We start from the raw sequence: 16,675 nt of genomic DNA on the forward strand, positions 1-16,675 counted from the left end.
AGGAGAACAAGGGTACCAAGCCGAGAATAAGAAAGAAGAATTCCACTCCCTCGTTCCCCTGCGAGTCTTTTGAATCCTTCTATAGCAATTACCTTGTTCTATATCATTACGAGTATGGAGTTACAGCATGTCAAAGGCCATATAGCCTAGATCTTAAGGGCCAGGGGAAGTTAGATTCCCATTTTACCTGACCAGCTGAGAGAAAGACTGCCACGACCGTCCCCTTTGATTTCGCCTCAAGTATGCCCGCCTGTAAATTATTCTCACAAGAGGGCCAATCGCGTTGGACGTCTGGCCCGTAAGGCTTTACCGGTGGGTTCACGAACAGGGATTCGATGCTCGGAAAAGAAACAATACGGAGTGGGTGGGTCGAGGGTACGGAGTATAGTCGCCGAATTCAGACCGACAGCCTCACGACAAGGCGACGTGTTTTGTTGGGATGGGCTAGTGGCAAGGCTCCATACCATGCTAAGGCAGTGGGGGGTATTGACAAGGCTGCATACCATCCTTTGGAACCGTAAAAATAGGAGAATGTAACCACAGAGATTGTACCTGGCCTATATGACCTGGAGAGTATTGATGGCCCTGGCTCATCGCTGTTTTCTAATTAACATGCCTTTAATGCCCGTTTTGCCTTCCTCCTGCGTCTATATTTTGAGAGCCTGTTGTGACCGTAGATCCATTCCGTGATAGATGGCTCTCAATCATACAAACAATTGCGAGAGCCAGCTGAGCTGGATGGGCAAAGTACGAGATGAGTCTGCAGGCCTGCGATGGATACAATCCGGATAGAGGACACTAATCCTTGAAGATATGCACTCGCCAAATAATCCTAATTTTTCTACATACTACTATACACAGATTACTCTTGAGTTTCGGTCAAAAGAGCGCGTACCTCTGGGTCTATATCCTATGGGACCCATCAAAATGAAAGTAGATGACCCCAATACTATTAATAATATCCGCCGCGTCTCTGCATCTCTCCTCTTATGCTCCACAATAGGTAAATGACGTTTCACACCTCAAATTAACGTTTTGACGCTGTGGACTGATGGCTCGATCTATTGGGATGTGATGTGGCATTTGCTTCTTACAGTAGCAGGCCGTATTCGTTTACCAAGTAACAGCGATGGTAGCAGTGGGGAGATTGGACCTTCATTTTGATTCAACGCAAACTCTAGAGAGACGGTTTAGGGGGTGGCTATCCCTTCCCGTCCCATAAGTTGCTACTCAGACAACAGGCGATTTAGAAGGCAATTGATATGGCTTAGTATCCGTTAGGCCGTTTTGGAGAGGCGACCTTTGTCAAAAAAAAAAATAAATAAAACTTTTAAATCTCACTTTGGGCAGATTGTTGACCTGCTTTATATTCCCATGTCCCGCAGTCCCACTATGCAAAAATTGCTCCGCATAAGATACGGCCTTTCTTCTGTACAGTATTTAAAATATGACTCTTTACAGATCCGATATGCCTTCGAATACCTCCGTGGCGATAACCAGACTGCTTTGCGGGTGCAGAATCGTAGTGCAAAGCATCTGAAAGATGCCAGAAAGAAGCAGTTCACTGGTCGGATTTTCCAGATGGGAAGAGAGTCCTTTATGCCTTCAGTGCGTCATTTTTTGCGTCCATCTCACAGGTCCTTACATTCTAGTTGTGATCCGGTCACATATATATTGTGGCCGAGCACAAAATTAAGTGAAAGCTATTCCATCCATAACAGGCATCCACATCTTTGTACGACATTCCAGCTACGGCACATTACAGAATTAACAAGGCAGAGGTGAACTAGTCGATAGATTCAAGGAGATAAAATCACCTTAATAGCTTATACCTTATGCGCAGTACTCGCCGGACTAGTAGGGCTTCGAAAACTCCTCGTCCATATCACCACCCCCTGGGCTCTTCGTCTGGATTCATTTGACGCCCAAAGACGGTCTGCTACGGCGCCCCCTCAGCAGTAGCCCCTCTTGAAAAAAATATGACACAATTGGCCCTATCACCAATAAGCTCAATCTTCGAATCGATCGCCATGGTGCAATCGTTGTACTAATTTGTGTACCAACCAACAGGATGATTTGAGAAGATCAAGAGGAGATCATCGTGTGGTCATTTCACCACGCAGCGGACCTAAAGCAGCTACGACAGGAATCCACCCCAGTTGCAACAAATACCGCCAGGTGACTTTCGCGCGTAGACGACGATCCCGTTGGAGAGGGAGGTTCGAACGACCTACAAATCCCTTGGCCTGAACGACAGACTCTAGGATGATACGGACTCGAGTGTGATCGGTACAGCGGGGATGAGAGGGAGTACAAATATCTCATGAGCGACCAGCAGCTCTAGTCCAGTTAGAAACCCCCGTTGATGTCCACTCACATCACGGCAATCAGGAAGAGCCGCTAAATGTGCGCTGGCCTGTCACTGAGCTGGATGGATTTTATCTAGTGGCAGTCTGAGAGATATCTCAGGCCCAATGAATGAACATCCTGGCACCGTCTGCCCAAAGACCTCCCTGCAAGCTCCAGAAGCGACAAGGCAGGGTTCTCAATGTGTCCCGATGAAGGGGTGGTAGACCAGGTGAATCTTGAATAAGCTCGATGCCGTGCATACAGAAGCGCCGACAGTGCTTCGCCCACGTAGTCTCTACCCCAAAGCTACCAAACAGACGGTCAACTTCAGGATACCCCTTTCCCCCTCAGGCCACTGTATTGAAGGTCCAGCCTGTCGTACATGAGTAGCGGCGCTATGTCGACCATCTAACAGTTGAATTGCAGGCAATGCCCAAGGTTTCATGATAAATCCAGTGTGAGACCTTTTGGCTATACTAGCGAACATAAACAATGATCTTGCACCAACAGAGGATTGGACTCCTAGTGAATTGCTCATGGCAGGATCCCCGTGGAAGTAGTTACACTGTGCTCCTGTTCGCTATAAGTGTCCCAAAAACGCTATCGCCTATTGGATTCAGATTTTGAAGACAAGAGTTGACCTTCCCCTACACACACCGCGCCATTTCCTGGATATGGTTCCTATTGTCTGCACTTGGGATTCATTCCAACCAAATCTATCTCACTCACATCACAGGTTTAACTTGCATTCAGCACCAGTCCCATCACGATTTGCTTCCCCTCACATGTCAGGATCCTGACAATATTCAAGCGCCGTCAACGCTCTCGGTACAGGGACATCACCCCTAAAGTTTCGGAATTTGTATGCCCACTAACAAAATACCTAGAAAATTAAAATAGATTTCTAGGAAGATCCATACACGTCGGATTCATCCGATGCACTGATTTAGTCTGAACGGTCTCAGGACACCACAAGGGCGACAAAGGACAAGGATGATTTGGAAGCAAATTGGTTCGAAAGTGCTGAAAGGCAGACAAAACATACATGCAATTCCAGGCTGAAGTCCTGATTAGATGCAGGAACTATGCGCCTGTGGTACGAGCTGCGCACAGTCGAGGACCGAATAGGGCTTGTATCGCTTTGTTCATGGGACAGTCGGTAGGTATTCTGGAACTGGGGAGAATCTAATGAATTAAAAGGAAGGGGGAGAGGGAGAGAGGGAGGGTCTCCTCTCGCTACGAAGGTGACCTCAGCGAGAGAGGGTAGGAGTAACGAAAACATCGTGGTTATTGCTTCAATCCAAAATGATTAGTTGGATCAAGGTGAAGAAAGGATGAACAAGAGAAACCATGATACATGAAACCTAAACTATCGACAGAAAGCAAAAGCACCCAACCTCAGTGTAGCATGATTCGGATCTCATCTTCGTCCCCTGGCTTTGCTGTCACCTGTACTTTGGGTCTTTTGAACCATAATCTCCGCACCTCCGTAACGTCAATACCAGACGTCTTTGAAACTGCGAATATTCCCGTCGCTAACCACATCTCAGCCGCAGATTTGCGCTCAGAGTCCGCGACAAGCATGTGCTGAACCGCGGGTATCAAAGTCCTTTGCATGATTAAATTAGTATTTGCATCAGCTCGCAGCATCAATGGGCTTTTGCTCTCAAGCCTGCCATCTCCTAAACACGGCGCAAGCGTCAAATCCGGTTGTAAATCAACCACGCCACTCGCGCTACCATCCGAGAGGATCAAACAACTATGTTCGTCTTTCCCCCATGCTTCTACTACGGCGGCATCCTGATCCAACAGCATCCTCAATTCGCTCTCTGTACACAACCGGCCTGTTCTTGCTAGACCAGAAGCCGCAAAGCCTGCGTCAACGACTCTGATTGGGCCAGGTTCGATGGCCGCCGGGGACCACCTCACCTTGTGTATACGGAAGTGCCATCCTGGCCACAGCTCCAAGGCGGGAATGAGGGTAGTTCGGACCTCGAATTCAATTGCTTTCTTGGGTCTCCAGGTACTAACAAGAGCCGGCACAGTTCTCGCTCCAGTCTCCATGCCAGCATCTGCGTTGGAAGTGAGGATCGGGATCTGCCGACTTCGTACATTGAATGGATCTGCGCGTACAATCCATGCCTCGCCGTCATCGAGGCTGACAGTCAGCGTGCTGTCCGGGGCCATCTGCTCGAGCAGTGCGCCACTAGGGACGCTGAACCCAAAGAAGGACGAGTAGGCCATCTTGCCGTATTTTGCCTCTCTGGCAGGGTGGGGCTTGGTGGTCCCTTGGCCGGACGAGAGCAGAAAGTGGTGGCTGCGTCCGCCGCAAAGGATATGTCGGGGCGGCCAGAGGAGTTTGACTTCATCGAGGAGCGGCTGCGTAAGCAAGATCGGGGCTGCGAGTGGGTGCGGTAATTCTTTGGCTATCCAGAAGGGGTGGCTCTCAGGTAGACAAAGAATGGTGAACGATTTTAGACACCAGTATGCGGACTGCGGGGAGTTGTAGTTCTCGCTGAGGAACATGTTTGGATAGGCATACCCGATATTGATGGTCCCGTCAGGGTTAAACATGCCAGGCTGCTTTCCCCACCAGCGGAGATGGCGGAGGAGGAGACCTTTGATCACGCCGACCTTGTTGAGCGGTTCATCGAGCTGTACACCCGCTATGGCGACTGCGGACCAGAATGCCGCGGACGCGAACCGGTACGTCAGGCTCCTGCCAAACGGAATGGCACTTCCTAGGGGCCACCAAGTGAGTCTTAACTTCTGGAAATATACGTGTCGGATTCAGATGTTGATACCGGGACGCAGGGGCGTTGACACTGGAGAAATGAAAGTCATTGATAGGCCAACATACCATCCACATCAAAATATCTCCAAAACCCCGACGCAAACTGTCGCGCCTCCAGCTTATACTTCTCAACCCTGCTCTGATCCTCGGCAGCTAAGCCCCTATCCTCCATGAACCTCACATATAGCATCCGTGCAAACTGGATTGCGAAGCTTCCCGAATAATAATCGGCCTGTTTCCTCTCGTTTCCCCAGAGCCCGTCGCTACTCCACCCCTCACCAAGATCGAATGAGTCCAGCATCTTCAAATCCTGGGCCACCACAACCTCTTCCTGGGATCCCAGCGCCAGATTGACCAGCACGCGAAACCAGCGCCAGTTGTTCTGGGGCATTTGCCGTCCATTGATTTGGCGCAGCCACGTCTCTAGGTGCTCCTGGGCCACCGCGTCCATCCCAGACAGGAATGCTGTAGGGGCCATCAGCAGCGCATATGCGATGCTCTCCATTTCCACCATGCGCTGATCGAAGTCGCCCAGATCACCCCAATACTCCGACGATGCCGGGTTTGTACCGGCCCGTAAGCCACAGGCCCATGAGTCCACATCAAGGCCAAGGCTATCTGTACTAGTTCCAGGAGCCAGAAGGCTTGCGATGGCCCACAATGGCCGTGCAAAGCCCTCTAGTTGGGCGGAGAGCTCATCAAACCCTGCTGCAGTGTCTGTGGACAGTTTGATAAAGGCCTTTTGGGGAGACTGGTACTGTTTGAGCGGATTTAGCAAAGCGACGCTAGCCCGTACGAGGTCAGAGCGGGTCTGGAATGGATTGTCCGTGAAGCCTGGGAGTGCGGGCATGGTTGGAGCTTTGCCTTGTATTCGACGTGCGGGCCTAGATCGAGACTAGCATATGCGTAGGGGAATGAGAGATTCCAAAGGCCGGTGGGACCTCCGGGCACTTATAAGTCATTGAGTGCCAAGCCTGCTGTCGGTCTTCGGGATAATGTACGGATTTCGGGTGATTGTATGATTCATGTTCAGCTATCAATTTATGTGGATTATAAACAACTACAGCAACGAGGCAACAGCAGTCCAAGAATTGATCACAGTCGAGGAAAAAGGAAGTTTGCCAGAACACCCATTAACCGTTTAACCCTCACTCTTCACCCTTGTCCCATCCACTTCATTGACTTCTACTGTTCATAGCCTCTCAATCTTAATCTCATCATTGGTTGTGATTTCCACATGGTTGCTTGATGCGCCCAGCTCGGTCTCCTTCTCGGTCTCGACAATGTCTCCATCGACAACCACCTGGCTTTGACGCCGCTTCAACTCTCGCTTCCACAAATACTGGCCCAACATAAACAGGCACCAGTAAGTGACAGTCAAAACTGTGTTGACGATGAAGCCCTTGCGCCACTTGGGCGCCTCGAGAACAGGGAAGGTCGTGATGGGGTAGAAAGAAAAGAAGATCCACCCGCAGGTCATCTGTCAATTATGAGAACAAACTGAAGTTAGTCCGAACTCTGGAGAAATTAAGTTGCCCAAGAAAGGCGAAGAGTGAAGAAAAAAGAGGAGAAAGAAAACGAAAGTTCGAAACCCACCATCGCTCCCGTCGTAAAGGCCCTAGCTTCGGCATCGTCCTTCATGATCATGTTAACCCAAGGAAACAGGATTGGGGTAATACAAGAGGTCAACCCCAAAAGATAGTAGGCCGTGAAATGAAGCCCAACTGGGATATCCCACACAAGAAGAACGACGTTGCAAAAGAGAAGAACCGCGGAGGCGGCCGTGAAGGTGGTCCAGATCGGGTAGACCATGCAAAGAGAGGTCGAAAGGATGCCGGTCACTATAGCGACTCCCTGGACACCAGTTGGAATCGTATTGATCTGTGGGATGGTGTAAGTGCCGTGTTGCTCCGCCTCGTATTTCAGCCACAGGGCCATTTGCCCGCTAACATAGCTGGTACACTGAAAGCTGGAGTTTACCTCAAGAGTCAGTCCGGCCCTGCCAAACACTATGCTTAGGGACATACCAGACGTAAGTAGCGATAGCGATGTAGAAATGCCAGTGCATAAACACGCGCTTGAGCATGCGCTTTCCTATCTTCGTGCTCTCCTTGACGCCGTCATCGCCCATTCGGGCGCGTGCAAGTTGCTGGTCCCGCTCGGTGAGCCACCAAACTCGGGGGCTTTGAGGGATGCCTGGGAAGAGAAAGAACCCAGCAATTGCAATTGGAACGCTGATGATACCATCCTGTGTAGTAATACATAAGCTCCTCATCATTCCCTGGTCATCAGCGAAGGGAGCCATGGAATACTCACTATGATGAACAGCCAGCGCCAGCCCGCCATGCCCAAGACACCATTGAGATTGGTGTATGTGGCGGCTTGCAGGTATCCTCCGAACATGGAGCCGGCATTGCTACTCACGTACCACACTCCCGCTCTTTTAAAAACCTCGTCGGCGCGGTACCATGAGGTTAAAATATAGAGGCAACCCGAGGAGGCCGGAGTCTCGAGCACGCCCAGCAGAAAGCGGACACCGAAGATATCGTGCTCGTTGCGCATGCGTGCCTGGCAAAAGGTCACAATTCCCCAGAGGAGCTCCATGGTCGGCGGGTAGTAGCGGGACAGGTTGGGCCGAGAGATCAGCATCATGGATGGGATCTCAAAGAGGAGATATCCTATATTGTAGAACGTCCCAAACAGGGAATACTGGTTCCCGTTCAGATGGAGCTCCTCCTTCATGCCTGAAACATAGGCATTATTGGTGTTACCTTGATCAAGCCATTTGATGAAAACTAGATATCATCTCCGTCAGTATGTGGGTATCTTTTCTGATACTTCCGCCCGAACACAGATGATCCTTCATTCGCTAAGCACGTGCATTCTCTTCCATGGCCAGCTTTGTTCGGAGTGATTAGAAGGAAGGCTCACACATGAGACAGCACAGCGGCATAATGAAGCAGTCCAACTTGCGCAGAAGCCTGCGCTCCTCCTTTGAATAATGGCTTGGGTACCAATCGAAGATATATTGCCATGCCTTCCACAACGAGGGAGCAGCTGGTCGATTGGCCGTGGAGCTCACAACAACCAGGCCCTTTTCTGCGTCGCAGGGCTCGTTAGTGGTACGCGGCGGCGAGGCCGTCCTGGTTCCGAAGCCCATATTATGTTAAAGGTGTATTCTTTCTGAGACTGTCCACGGCCCAAGGAGAGAATAACTGTGTCCAGAGGAAGCTGGGGCGCAACCAGACCGCGATCAGGATGCTGCAGCATCTATATACATACCAGCACTTAGAGGGAAGCGATACGAGATTGAAGTTTAAAGACCAGCTCATGGCTCCCGATTGCTGGGTCTGTTGTGTGCCAAGAAAAGGGTGGGGGTTCTCGTTGCTTTAGTGCCTCGGGGGAAGGTCCACGGACTTCGGACGATTCAGAACCATATGCCGGAGAACATTTCCCCGCAAGAAGGCAGACAGTGGTGCTGCATTAGCGTCTGTCGGATGATTGGCGCCGGGAGTAGTATGGTACAAGGCACAGAGTGGAGTATTAGGCTTTGCCCAACGCTACTAAACGTTGGTAAATATCCAGCGGCGGGACAGATAGTGGCATTTGTGGATTGCATAAAGGCCCTGATGCTAGCACTAACATCAAAGCGCCAGCCGCATTTTTATATAGGTTCCGTTGGCACGAGCCACTACAAAGTTCCTTTCCTGGACAACCGACCGCGCAAGTATGTCTGTTACAGAAACAATCATCGAACGCCATGGGCTGATGTCGAGTCCAGAGGCCGCTGGGGCATTACTATCAAAGTCCACACCATCACCTCACTCACCCTTATCCAGTGAGGTCATTTCTGTCGGTGAAACAGGTAATGGTCATTGCCTAGATGTGGATGTCTCAAGATCAGTCCCAAATTTAAGGGAGCATCTTGCAGACCTCTTTGCCGAGAACATTTTGGCGAAGGTCTGGCGTGTCGCATGCGAGTCTCTCCCTGGTGCTGATGCATCACCCGAGGAACGTGCGATAAAGTTCCCTCGCGCATTTCCAGAATACGTGCCCCAGAATCCCCAGCACGGCGAGAAGCCAAGCGTATACCACCTCCGTGAGGCAGACTTCTGGACCTGTGGTTTCTTCCCCGGGACCCTGTATGAGCTGCTTGAACGGACAGTCCGTTATCCCCAGTCAACTGTGTACTTCCTCCATTCATCGCCACAGGAGAGACGAGATCAGCTCCGTGCTATGTGTGAAAAATGGTCGGAGCCGCTACACAATATGGCCAGCAGGACGGACACGCACGACATAGGCTTCATTGTCATGCCTGCTCTGCGTAAGGATTGGGAGCTGTTTGGCAACTCCCACAGCCTGGCATCTATTGTCAGGGCCGCTAAGAGCCTCGCAACGAGGTATGTTGCCTCAGCGAAGGCTATCCGTAGCTGGGATCTCTTGATCAGGAAGGACACACGGATCACAGATATGAGGACCAATCTTATTGTGATCATCGACTCCTTGTGCAACCTGGACCTACTCTTTTATGCCGCCGCCCATAGTTCTTCCGGATATCTCGCGGAGATCGCCGTCGCCCATGCCCGCACCGTGATACGCACCCATCTGCGTCCAGAGCCGCATCTCCCACAACGTACGGTCGGAAGATATAAAGGCCAACTATACTCAACCAACCACGTCACATGTATTGATCCGAAGACTGGAGACATCAAACGTCGTATGACAGCGCAGGGGTACGGTGACGGGTCTACCTGGGCTCGTGGTCAGGCCTGGGCAATACTAGGGTATGCACAGACCTACACGTGGACTGGGGACAGGGAGTTCCTGGAGGTGGCGTGCGGCACGGCAGAGTATTTTCTGGATAGGCTGGAAACGCACCCTGTTGCTCGGGGACCTGGAGGTGGAAGGATGCAGTACACATCCCCCCCATGGGACTTTGATGCTCCCATGGGGGAGAATGACAGCCACGACGTTGTGCGGGATTCCAGCGCCGCAGCCATCGCGGCGAATGGGTTGCTCCTGCTGTCGCAAGCGCTGATTGGGAACAGAGAGATATCGCTTGCAACGAGATTTTTTGACGCGGCGGTGCAGTTGATAAGAGGTACGCTCGATTATTCATTGGCGAGGGAGACTGCACGATTTCGATGTGTTCCTGGCAGAAACGGAGAGGAGTTGAAAGAAGGCTTGGCCGTGGAGGACGTAGTGCAGGGAAAGCGGTTCGATGCGATCCTTAAGCATGGGACAGCTAACAACAATGAGAATGCGAGGAGGCGATATGCGAATCATGGTCTGGTGTATGGTGATTATTACTTGGTGAGATTTGGAAACGAGCTGATGCGCATGGGCTTAGTATAGACCCGCGCAGTATTACCAAGAAACAGGGACATATTTAGATATTATACGTCCATATAGCCCATAGTACCGGCCCAGGATACAGCGAAATATATACAATCTAACGGACTTTATATAGTATAATTGGCCCTTTAATCGCACTTCACCAATATTGTTCTAGATTGGCACTGAACATTCCGTTATCAAAGCTGATAATCCGGTCCAAATCCATGAATTGATGGCCCAGCAATACTTGTGAAATAGCACCTAGGTCGCAGGGCACTTGATCTCTCCCTGGGGAGTAAGCTTCTTGCCCGTACATTGTCTGGTGTCGGTCGTTAGGATTTCTAGGAAGCTGTGTTGAGGTTGAAGGGCAGGGTAATGCCATCGCTGGTGCCGCATTGATGAGGCTCCCATTCGGCTGGTTCTCCTTGGGCTTTCCAACACCTTGGGAGTTGTGTTCTGACTGTGTCTGCCAGTGTAGATATGGCTGTCGGGTCGCGTCATTTGGAGTTGACACAGGTACGTGATCCCCTACAATACGGCCGATCTTCCTGTTACAATGGTCGATATCTTGCGTGTAATCCAGGACATTTATTTTGTAGCCCAGACCCTGTGTGCACATCTCGTTCATCTCCCTCAGCTTTGAGGCGTATTTTGCCGCCAAGTCCTCGGTCACATTTGTGGTCTCTGGCATGACCATAATGTTCCCGTTCCATCGGCGCGACATCTCATCTAGGCTTCGGACCAGCGTCCAGAATCTGTCATCCACACCCGATCTGGAGTATAGAGCAGTGCTCTCTCCACTGTAGTAGATCCTATAGGCTAGCAGGAGTCGGCCGGCCACATATACGCAGAATGAAAACTGGGGATAGACGGGGAAGGTTGCGGGAGACATTTTAAGATATTGTTCAGTAATAGTGGCGATTTCAACCGCCGCCTGCTGACAGGTTTCTGCAGAGCAACTGCTGGGTAATCGGCTGCGGAAAGCCCAGTCGTGGGGGGGAAACGCAATCGGCTGATGTAAGAGAATCATGGAAGCATTGTGGGTGATGTGAGCCAATGTGAGATTTGGATCCATCACTACTGTTGGGTGTTTGGCATCGAATCCAAGCCCCGTTGCTCCTCCACTGCTACTGGGTGGGTCGTCCTGGTTGATTGCGCCGTAAGGGTCGACAGTTGTGTTGGTAGGGTTTGCGGCTTTCCACTTCTTCGGCAGCAGCATCTTCCAGTGGACCAGGCGTAGGTCCAGTTCTTTGAACCGTGTGAGCCAGCTGGTGACGTTCTCTGGACTGTGCGTGTCGATCTTTTGTTGAAGGAAGTAGGTCATGACGCGGCTCAGCGACTCGGTTGCTTCGATCCGGTAGGCGAAAGCCCCAGCAGCCTCCATCAGGGGATCTTCTGGCGCTGAGACAGAGTCACTGGCGTCGGCTAGACTCTGTTTTGGGGCGTCATTAGTCCCTGTACCTTGCGGAGACACGTAATGGGCCGGATGCAAGGCAACAGGATTCCCCATCCGCGCGGCTGACTTGTCCCAGATGCCAAAAAAGGCCGTCACATTGGGTTTATCTCTTCTCCAATAGACTCCATCGCAAGGAAGACGGCGGTGCACATCGTCCGAGGTAAGGCTAGTGTTCCAACCCATTGCCACCGAGCAAAAGCGGTCCAGGTTGAATACATTCCAGAACACCCGACGTCGCTCCTCTGCCTCGACCCAGCTCTGCGGAGGGGCCAGAGAGATAAACGGCCTTGAAATCGATGTACGGCTTCGGCAGTCCTCGTCTTCGACTGTCAGTTTCAAATATTCAACGGTCCGCGTCAGCGATCCGACTAAGGACCATGCCTTGTCCCCCCACCCATTTCCAATCTGAAGGTCAAGTTAGTTGACAGCATCCAGAATGTATAATATCTCACGATACGTGAATAGGATTGGAATAGGAAACCCTCACGTCATTAAACACGCAAATTACGAGGGCCTGGAGATTTTCAACGCTTAAGCAATCCATCGAAGTCGAAACGACCAGTCTCCTGGCCTGCTCCGTAGCCAGATCCGCCAGGGAGATGTCGGATACGGCCTCGTGGCGCTGTATGAATCTCCCAGATACTAATATCATCGCTCGCACCAGGACGTCCAGCTTTGACCTATGTCGTGGATCGAGAAGTCGTCTACGCAAGCTGTCTTCGTGGACGAGAGGGATCCACGGGTGTATATACTTGAAGTAAGTCTGCAAAACATCCTCAATCGTGTTAGGGCTGAGCAAATCAAGGACTAAGCGGGGATCCACGTCCGGCAGCGAAGACCGAGAATGGCCGACCTGGTGGTCTACCCGTTGTCGTTTAGCTCGGCGATCGGCGGCCTCGGGTGACGGCTGGTCGTTGAATGCCTGAAGCTCCCGTGCCAGCGCAGAGAGAATAGAACCTGCCGTGGACTGGTTTGTACTCGGCTGTGTTCGTTGATTGGACTCGTCTGGTGTATCGTCTCCCAGTCGGTCGAGAACAAAGTCTTCCAGACGATCTAGCGGTGGGCACGTGAGCCTCGTCTGCAATTCTAACAATTTCTAGCAAGGATAGCGGAGTGGTGGTATTTTCTACGTTGACCAGCAGAGGCACGCTTCATTACCATACCTAGCCGTCGGTGTATATTTTCAATAGCCCCGGATTTAATTCCCGGCTTCGACCGTTTGGGATCGTACACGCAGTTGCTTCCTATGGCGGTACTGAGTTAGTGACACTGTAAGAAGCTGGTTTTGTCTTACGAGACAGAGGAAGTAATGAATATGCTGGCTGACCATTTTTGCGGCAGTGTTGACATGCGGGTGTTTCCCTGGAGCAGCGCAGTTTGCGGTTGCGACAGTTACTACAGGCAACCGAGAGCTCTGGGAGCTTGCTGTTTTCTTGGGCAGGGAGGCTATCATTGGAGGTAAGTCTCGACATCCTGTCGACCAGGCTCTTTTCATACCGGGGTGTGGGTAGGATCGATCAAACCTGGGTTTCATACAGTGCGAGGAGATCTTTTATTCTTTTTTCCGTCGTGGCTGCTCCGAAGCCCGTGCGAGTTCGCCCGAGAACCGACGAAACCCCGCTCACCACCCCCTCTATTCGCTCTTAATCATGCCGAAGATATTCAATGTTATATACTTTATTTCAGTATCAGAATGAATATATTATTTAAATATATATAAATATGTGACGGTGGGTACCTCAGGTAACAATTGCCTCACTGTAAACGAGGTACTAGGGGCCTAACGGAGCCCTAAAATATACTACATAGATTCTAATGATATGTTGATGGTTTTAGGCAGGGAGGCCAGTGGTCCATGTTAAACTTTGAAAGCTCAGACGAACACTCATAATGTTATAACTTATGCCACTCATCACATTTCAAGGCGCATCCCAACCGCCACCTCTCTTTCTCTCTTTTTTTTTAAAAAAAAAAAAAAAAAATTTTATTTCTCCATAGATCAAGTGGCCGTCATGGGCGCCAGCGGGTCATCAGACCGCCCTAAGGAGCCCTTGTCCTTAGCTACTGATCTAGAACAGACCCTCTATCTGTCTTATCAGTCTACATACCCTCCTATTATAGAATTATAGTCCCTTCGGTCTATAATAGTTACTTCAAGAATCTTTACAGCGAGTTATATAAATCGATATACGTTATACAGTATACCAACTAAAACTATATTATAGCTTTTAAATTGTCAAGAAATATCTACTAGTCAGGGTAGAAGATCTGTCAAGTAGGTAAGGGTACGTAGGCAAAAGGACAATCAGTAGATACTATATAGACAGAAGGCTGATTCTTGCCTTTCTTTTATTGATAATTTGATATCAAGCTATCTTTTATAGCTAAAAGAGACCTCTCTTTTCCCCCATAGAATAGGATCAAGAGGGGGCTACTATACATTATTGAAAAGGCAGCGGATATACCCTCCGAGGTTGCTATTCGGTCACCGCGATGTCGATGCACAGCGGGCAGGGTATATAATGCAGTTATTATGGAGAGGTATAATGGGATCCATGATAAGTCTTTTAATTATACTATCAGAATTTTTGAATATAACTATTCTGACAGAGAAATAACTCTATGTTTTTAACAGAACAAGATATAAAACAGAAATCTATTATGTAACTAATCTAGACAGTAGATAGTTACCCAGAGCTCAGTCTAAAATTTGATATCTTGAATTTAGTAATCTTTATCTAGTAATGAATACAAAAAAATATATTCAGTTATAGACTAAATAAATAAACAATATCTACTGATCTATTAATCCGACAGAGATATCCGCAGAGATAAATATATGGAAATACTATAAATAATAATTAAAGCAGAGCAAACTACTGCTTTTAGAAAAGAAATAATTAGATCCGATACTAATGAAGACCTAGAAAAGAAAATATAAAAATACTCAGAGATTCTATAAGAGATAGAATTGTATATTTAGTAGATTAGGATTCGAGTAGACAGAGAGGGTAAAATTCTTCTAGATGATAGGCAAAAGTGAAAGGATATATTTATGGCAGCCCAGACAGATAGCGCCCACTAGTGTCCGGGGATTAGATATAAATGATATCTGTGTGTCTATCGCTCAAATACTCTGCCGAAAATTCTAACATTCTGCAACAGGAACGAAGGTGTACAAATTGTAAGCAAGAGGATTCACAGACCGGCTTACCGAGAGGCCATATCATTACATCCTGAAGAATCCATAGTTCATGAGTCAGATCACTCATATGATCATCTAGGTTAATTATAGCCCTGAACTCGTCAACATCCATTTCACTATAACAGTTGGGTATATCAACGATACCATCAAATTTTCAAAAGAGTCTGAACTTATCAGTCATGAAAAATGAAGAAGGACTTTATGATTGGCCCGAGGCTAAAATTGGGCTCCATTCCAGCCCCAAAGGGCCGGCTTTCAACTTTCTCTACTTCTTTTATCCTCGGAAATTTCTCCGTGCTTCGGGTTGCAACCGCTCTCTATAGTTTTGATAAAAGGTACATGCACTACAAATACTAAAGATAGGCCAATCAGAGGCTCCGGATGCAAGATGTATGTATGTATACCAGGTACTAGAGTATGGAAAGCTTGACGTTCCTAAGCATCAGCTCAAGGACTAGGAATAGACATGGTGGCCTATTTCCTGATGGTGACAAAGAAGATGGTGTGTAGCGTGAAGTAGACTGGCTGTCTCTGTTTCTCAACTAGACATGGGGGACATGTCGCCATGCTGTAAGGCCGGTGTCGGTATTTCATGAGATTGGAGGAAACTTTCCTAAAATATGTCATCTGCCTCTTGGAAACGGCTACAACAATGTGTGTAAGCTGTATTGTCGAATACTTCGTGGTGGTCATCCCGAGATGAAGGCAACAAGGACGGATATGCTGTCCATGAGCCAGTTTTCTCGATGTCAGTAAGCTGCGTCGGCAACATCTCCTCGATTACAAAAGCCTGGAGTAAATGCTACTGTAATCCAACAATGCACAGTATTCGCTGACGAAGCGTAACTATTCGTTATATGTTAAGCCTGGTAGTTGATTTTACACATGATGAATCGGCTCTATGATGTCATGGACTCTAGTCTTGATTAGTGTGTTAAGCTACTGGCTCGAATACTCTGTATATAGGGTGGTGTCTACTATTATACGATACCCGACGTATAAGTGAATAGTAGCATGACCTCGTACAGAGCTTCTGGCTCGAATATTACAGGCGAACCACTCTTCTGAGGAAGGGTACCAAGAGTCGCTTGGCAGGTGACAAGCCTTGCTATTTAACTTCCTATCCCGTGGTACACAAAATTCTCTTAACACTTGGGTGTTAAATTCCATCACTCAATATTACAAGTTTGATTAATTTACAGATCAGTTCGGCGCTTTCTTTTATTACCATTGCGCCTCGCCTACATTTCTTTGGTGCCCAGGAATCAGTGAATTACTCCTGCAGTCTCAATAGCCAGTTAGATTACAAAACACATCATCTGACTCCTTTGATACTGTTTTTTTGTTTTTTTTTTTTTTTTTTTTTTTTTTTTTTTTTTTTTTTTTTTTTTTTTTTTTTTTTTTCTTCTAGGTGAGATGCTGTCCCATTATTTTCCAAGGCACCTAGGCTAGGCTAGGTAGGGCGAGACTAAATGTTTCGAGGTAAGGCAATGGCACCACTGAGCCAGAAATACAGTGACTTTGGCCCATCTGT

The 16,675-nt window shown here is 48.8% G+C and overlaps 4 protein-coding genes across 4 annotated transcripts; 1 reads left to right on the plus strand and 3 right to left on the minus strand.

The window, feature by feature from the left end:
- Nucleotides 1–3,747: 3,747 nt before the first annotated feature.
- On the minus strand, nucleotides 3,748–5,993 carry BDV38DRAFT_290714 (DUF2264 domain-containing protein; the record flags this gene model as incomplete). The annotated part of the gene is made up of 2 exons (XM_032061547.1): nucleotides 3,748–5,090; nucleotides 5,210–5,993. 2 exons carry the CDS (start codon nucleotides 5,991–5,993, stop codon nucleotides 3,748–3,750), a joined length of 2,127 nt encoding a protein of 708 aa, XP_031907103.1.
- A 342-nt stretch (nucleotides 5,994–6,335) lies between these two features.
- BDV38DRAFT_290715 (major facilitator superfamily domain-containing protein) lies at nucleotides 6,336–8,303 on the minus strand (the record flags this gene model as incomplete). Its single annotated transcript, XM_032061548.1, has 5 exons — nucleotides 6,336–6,545; nucleotides 6,740–7,112; nucleotides 7,171–7,391; nucleotides 7,460–7,938; nucleotides 8,075–8,303. The coding sequence occupies 5 exons, from the start codon at nucleotides 8,301–8,303 to the stop codon at nucleotides 6,336–6,338; spliced, it is 1,512 nt and encodes a 503-aa protein (XP_031907104.1).
- A 569-nt stretch (nucleotides 8,304–8,872) lies between these two features.
- Nucleotides 8,873–10,498, plus strand: BDV38DRAFT_289063 (Six-hairpin glycosidase-like protein; the record flags this gene model as incomplete). Its single annotated transcript, XM_032061167.1, has 1 exon — nucleotides 8,873–10,498. The coding sequence occupies one exon, from the start codon at nucleotides 8,873–8,875 to the stop codon at nucleotides 10,496–10,498; it is 1,626 nt and encodes a 541-aa protein (XP_031907105.1).
- A 131-nt stretch (nucleotides 10,499–10,629) lies between these two features.
- On the minus strand, nucleotides 10,630–13,408 carry BDV38DRAFT_290717 (Zn(II)2Cys6 transcription factor; the record flags this gene model as incomplete). The annotated part of the gene is made up of 4 exons (XM_032061549.1): nucleotides 10,630–12,341; nucleotides 12,424–13,022; nucleotides 13,100–13,180; nucleotides 13,264–13,408. 4 exons carry the CDS (start codon nucleotides 13,406–13,408, stop codon nucleotides 10,638–10,640), a joined length of 2,529 nt encoding a protein of 842 aa, XP_031907106.1. The 3' UTR covers nucleotides 10,630–10,637.
- Between the last annotated feature and the right edge of the window lie 3,267 nt (nucleotides 13,409–16,675).

Source organism: Aspergillus pseudotamarii (genome assembly GCF_009193445.1).
Source record: "Aspergillus pseudotamarii strain CBS 117625 unplaced genomic scaffold BDV38scaffold_129, whole genome shotgun sequence".
In the NCBI taxonomy this organism is placed as follows: domain Eukaryota; kingdom Fungi; phylum Ascomycota; class Eurotiomycetes; order Eurotiales; family Aspergillaceae; genus Aspergillus; species Aspergillus pseudotamarii.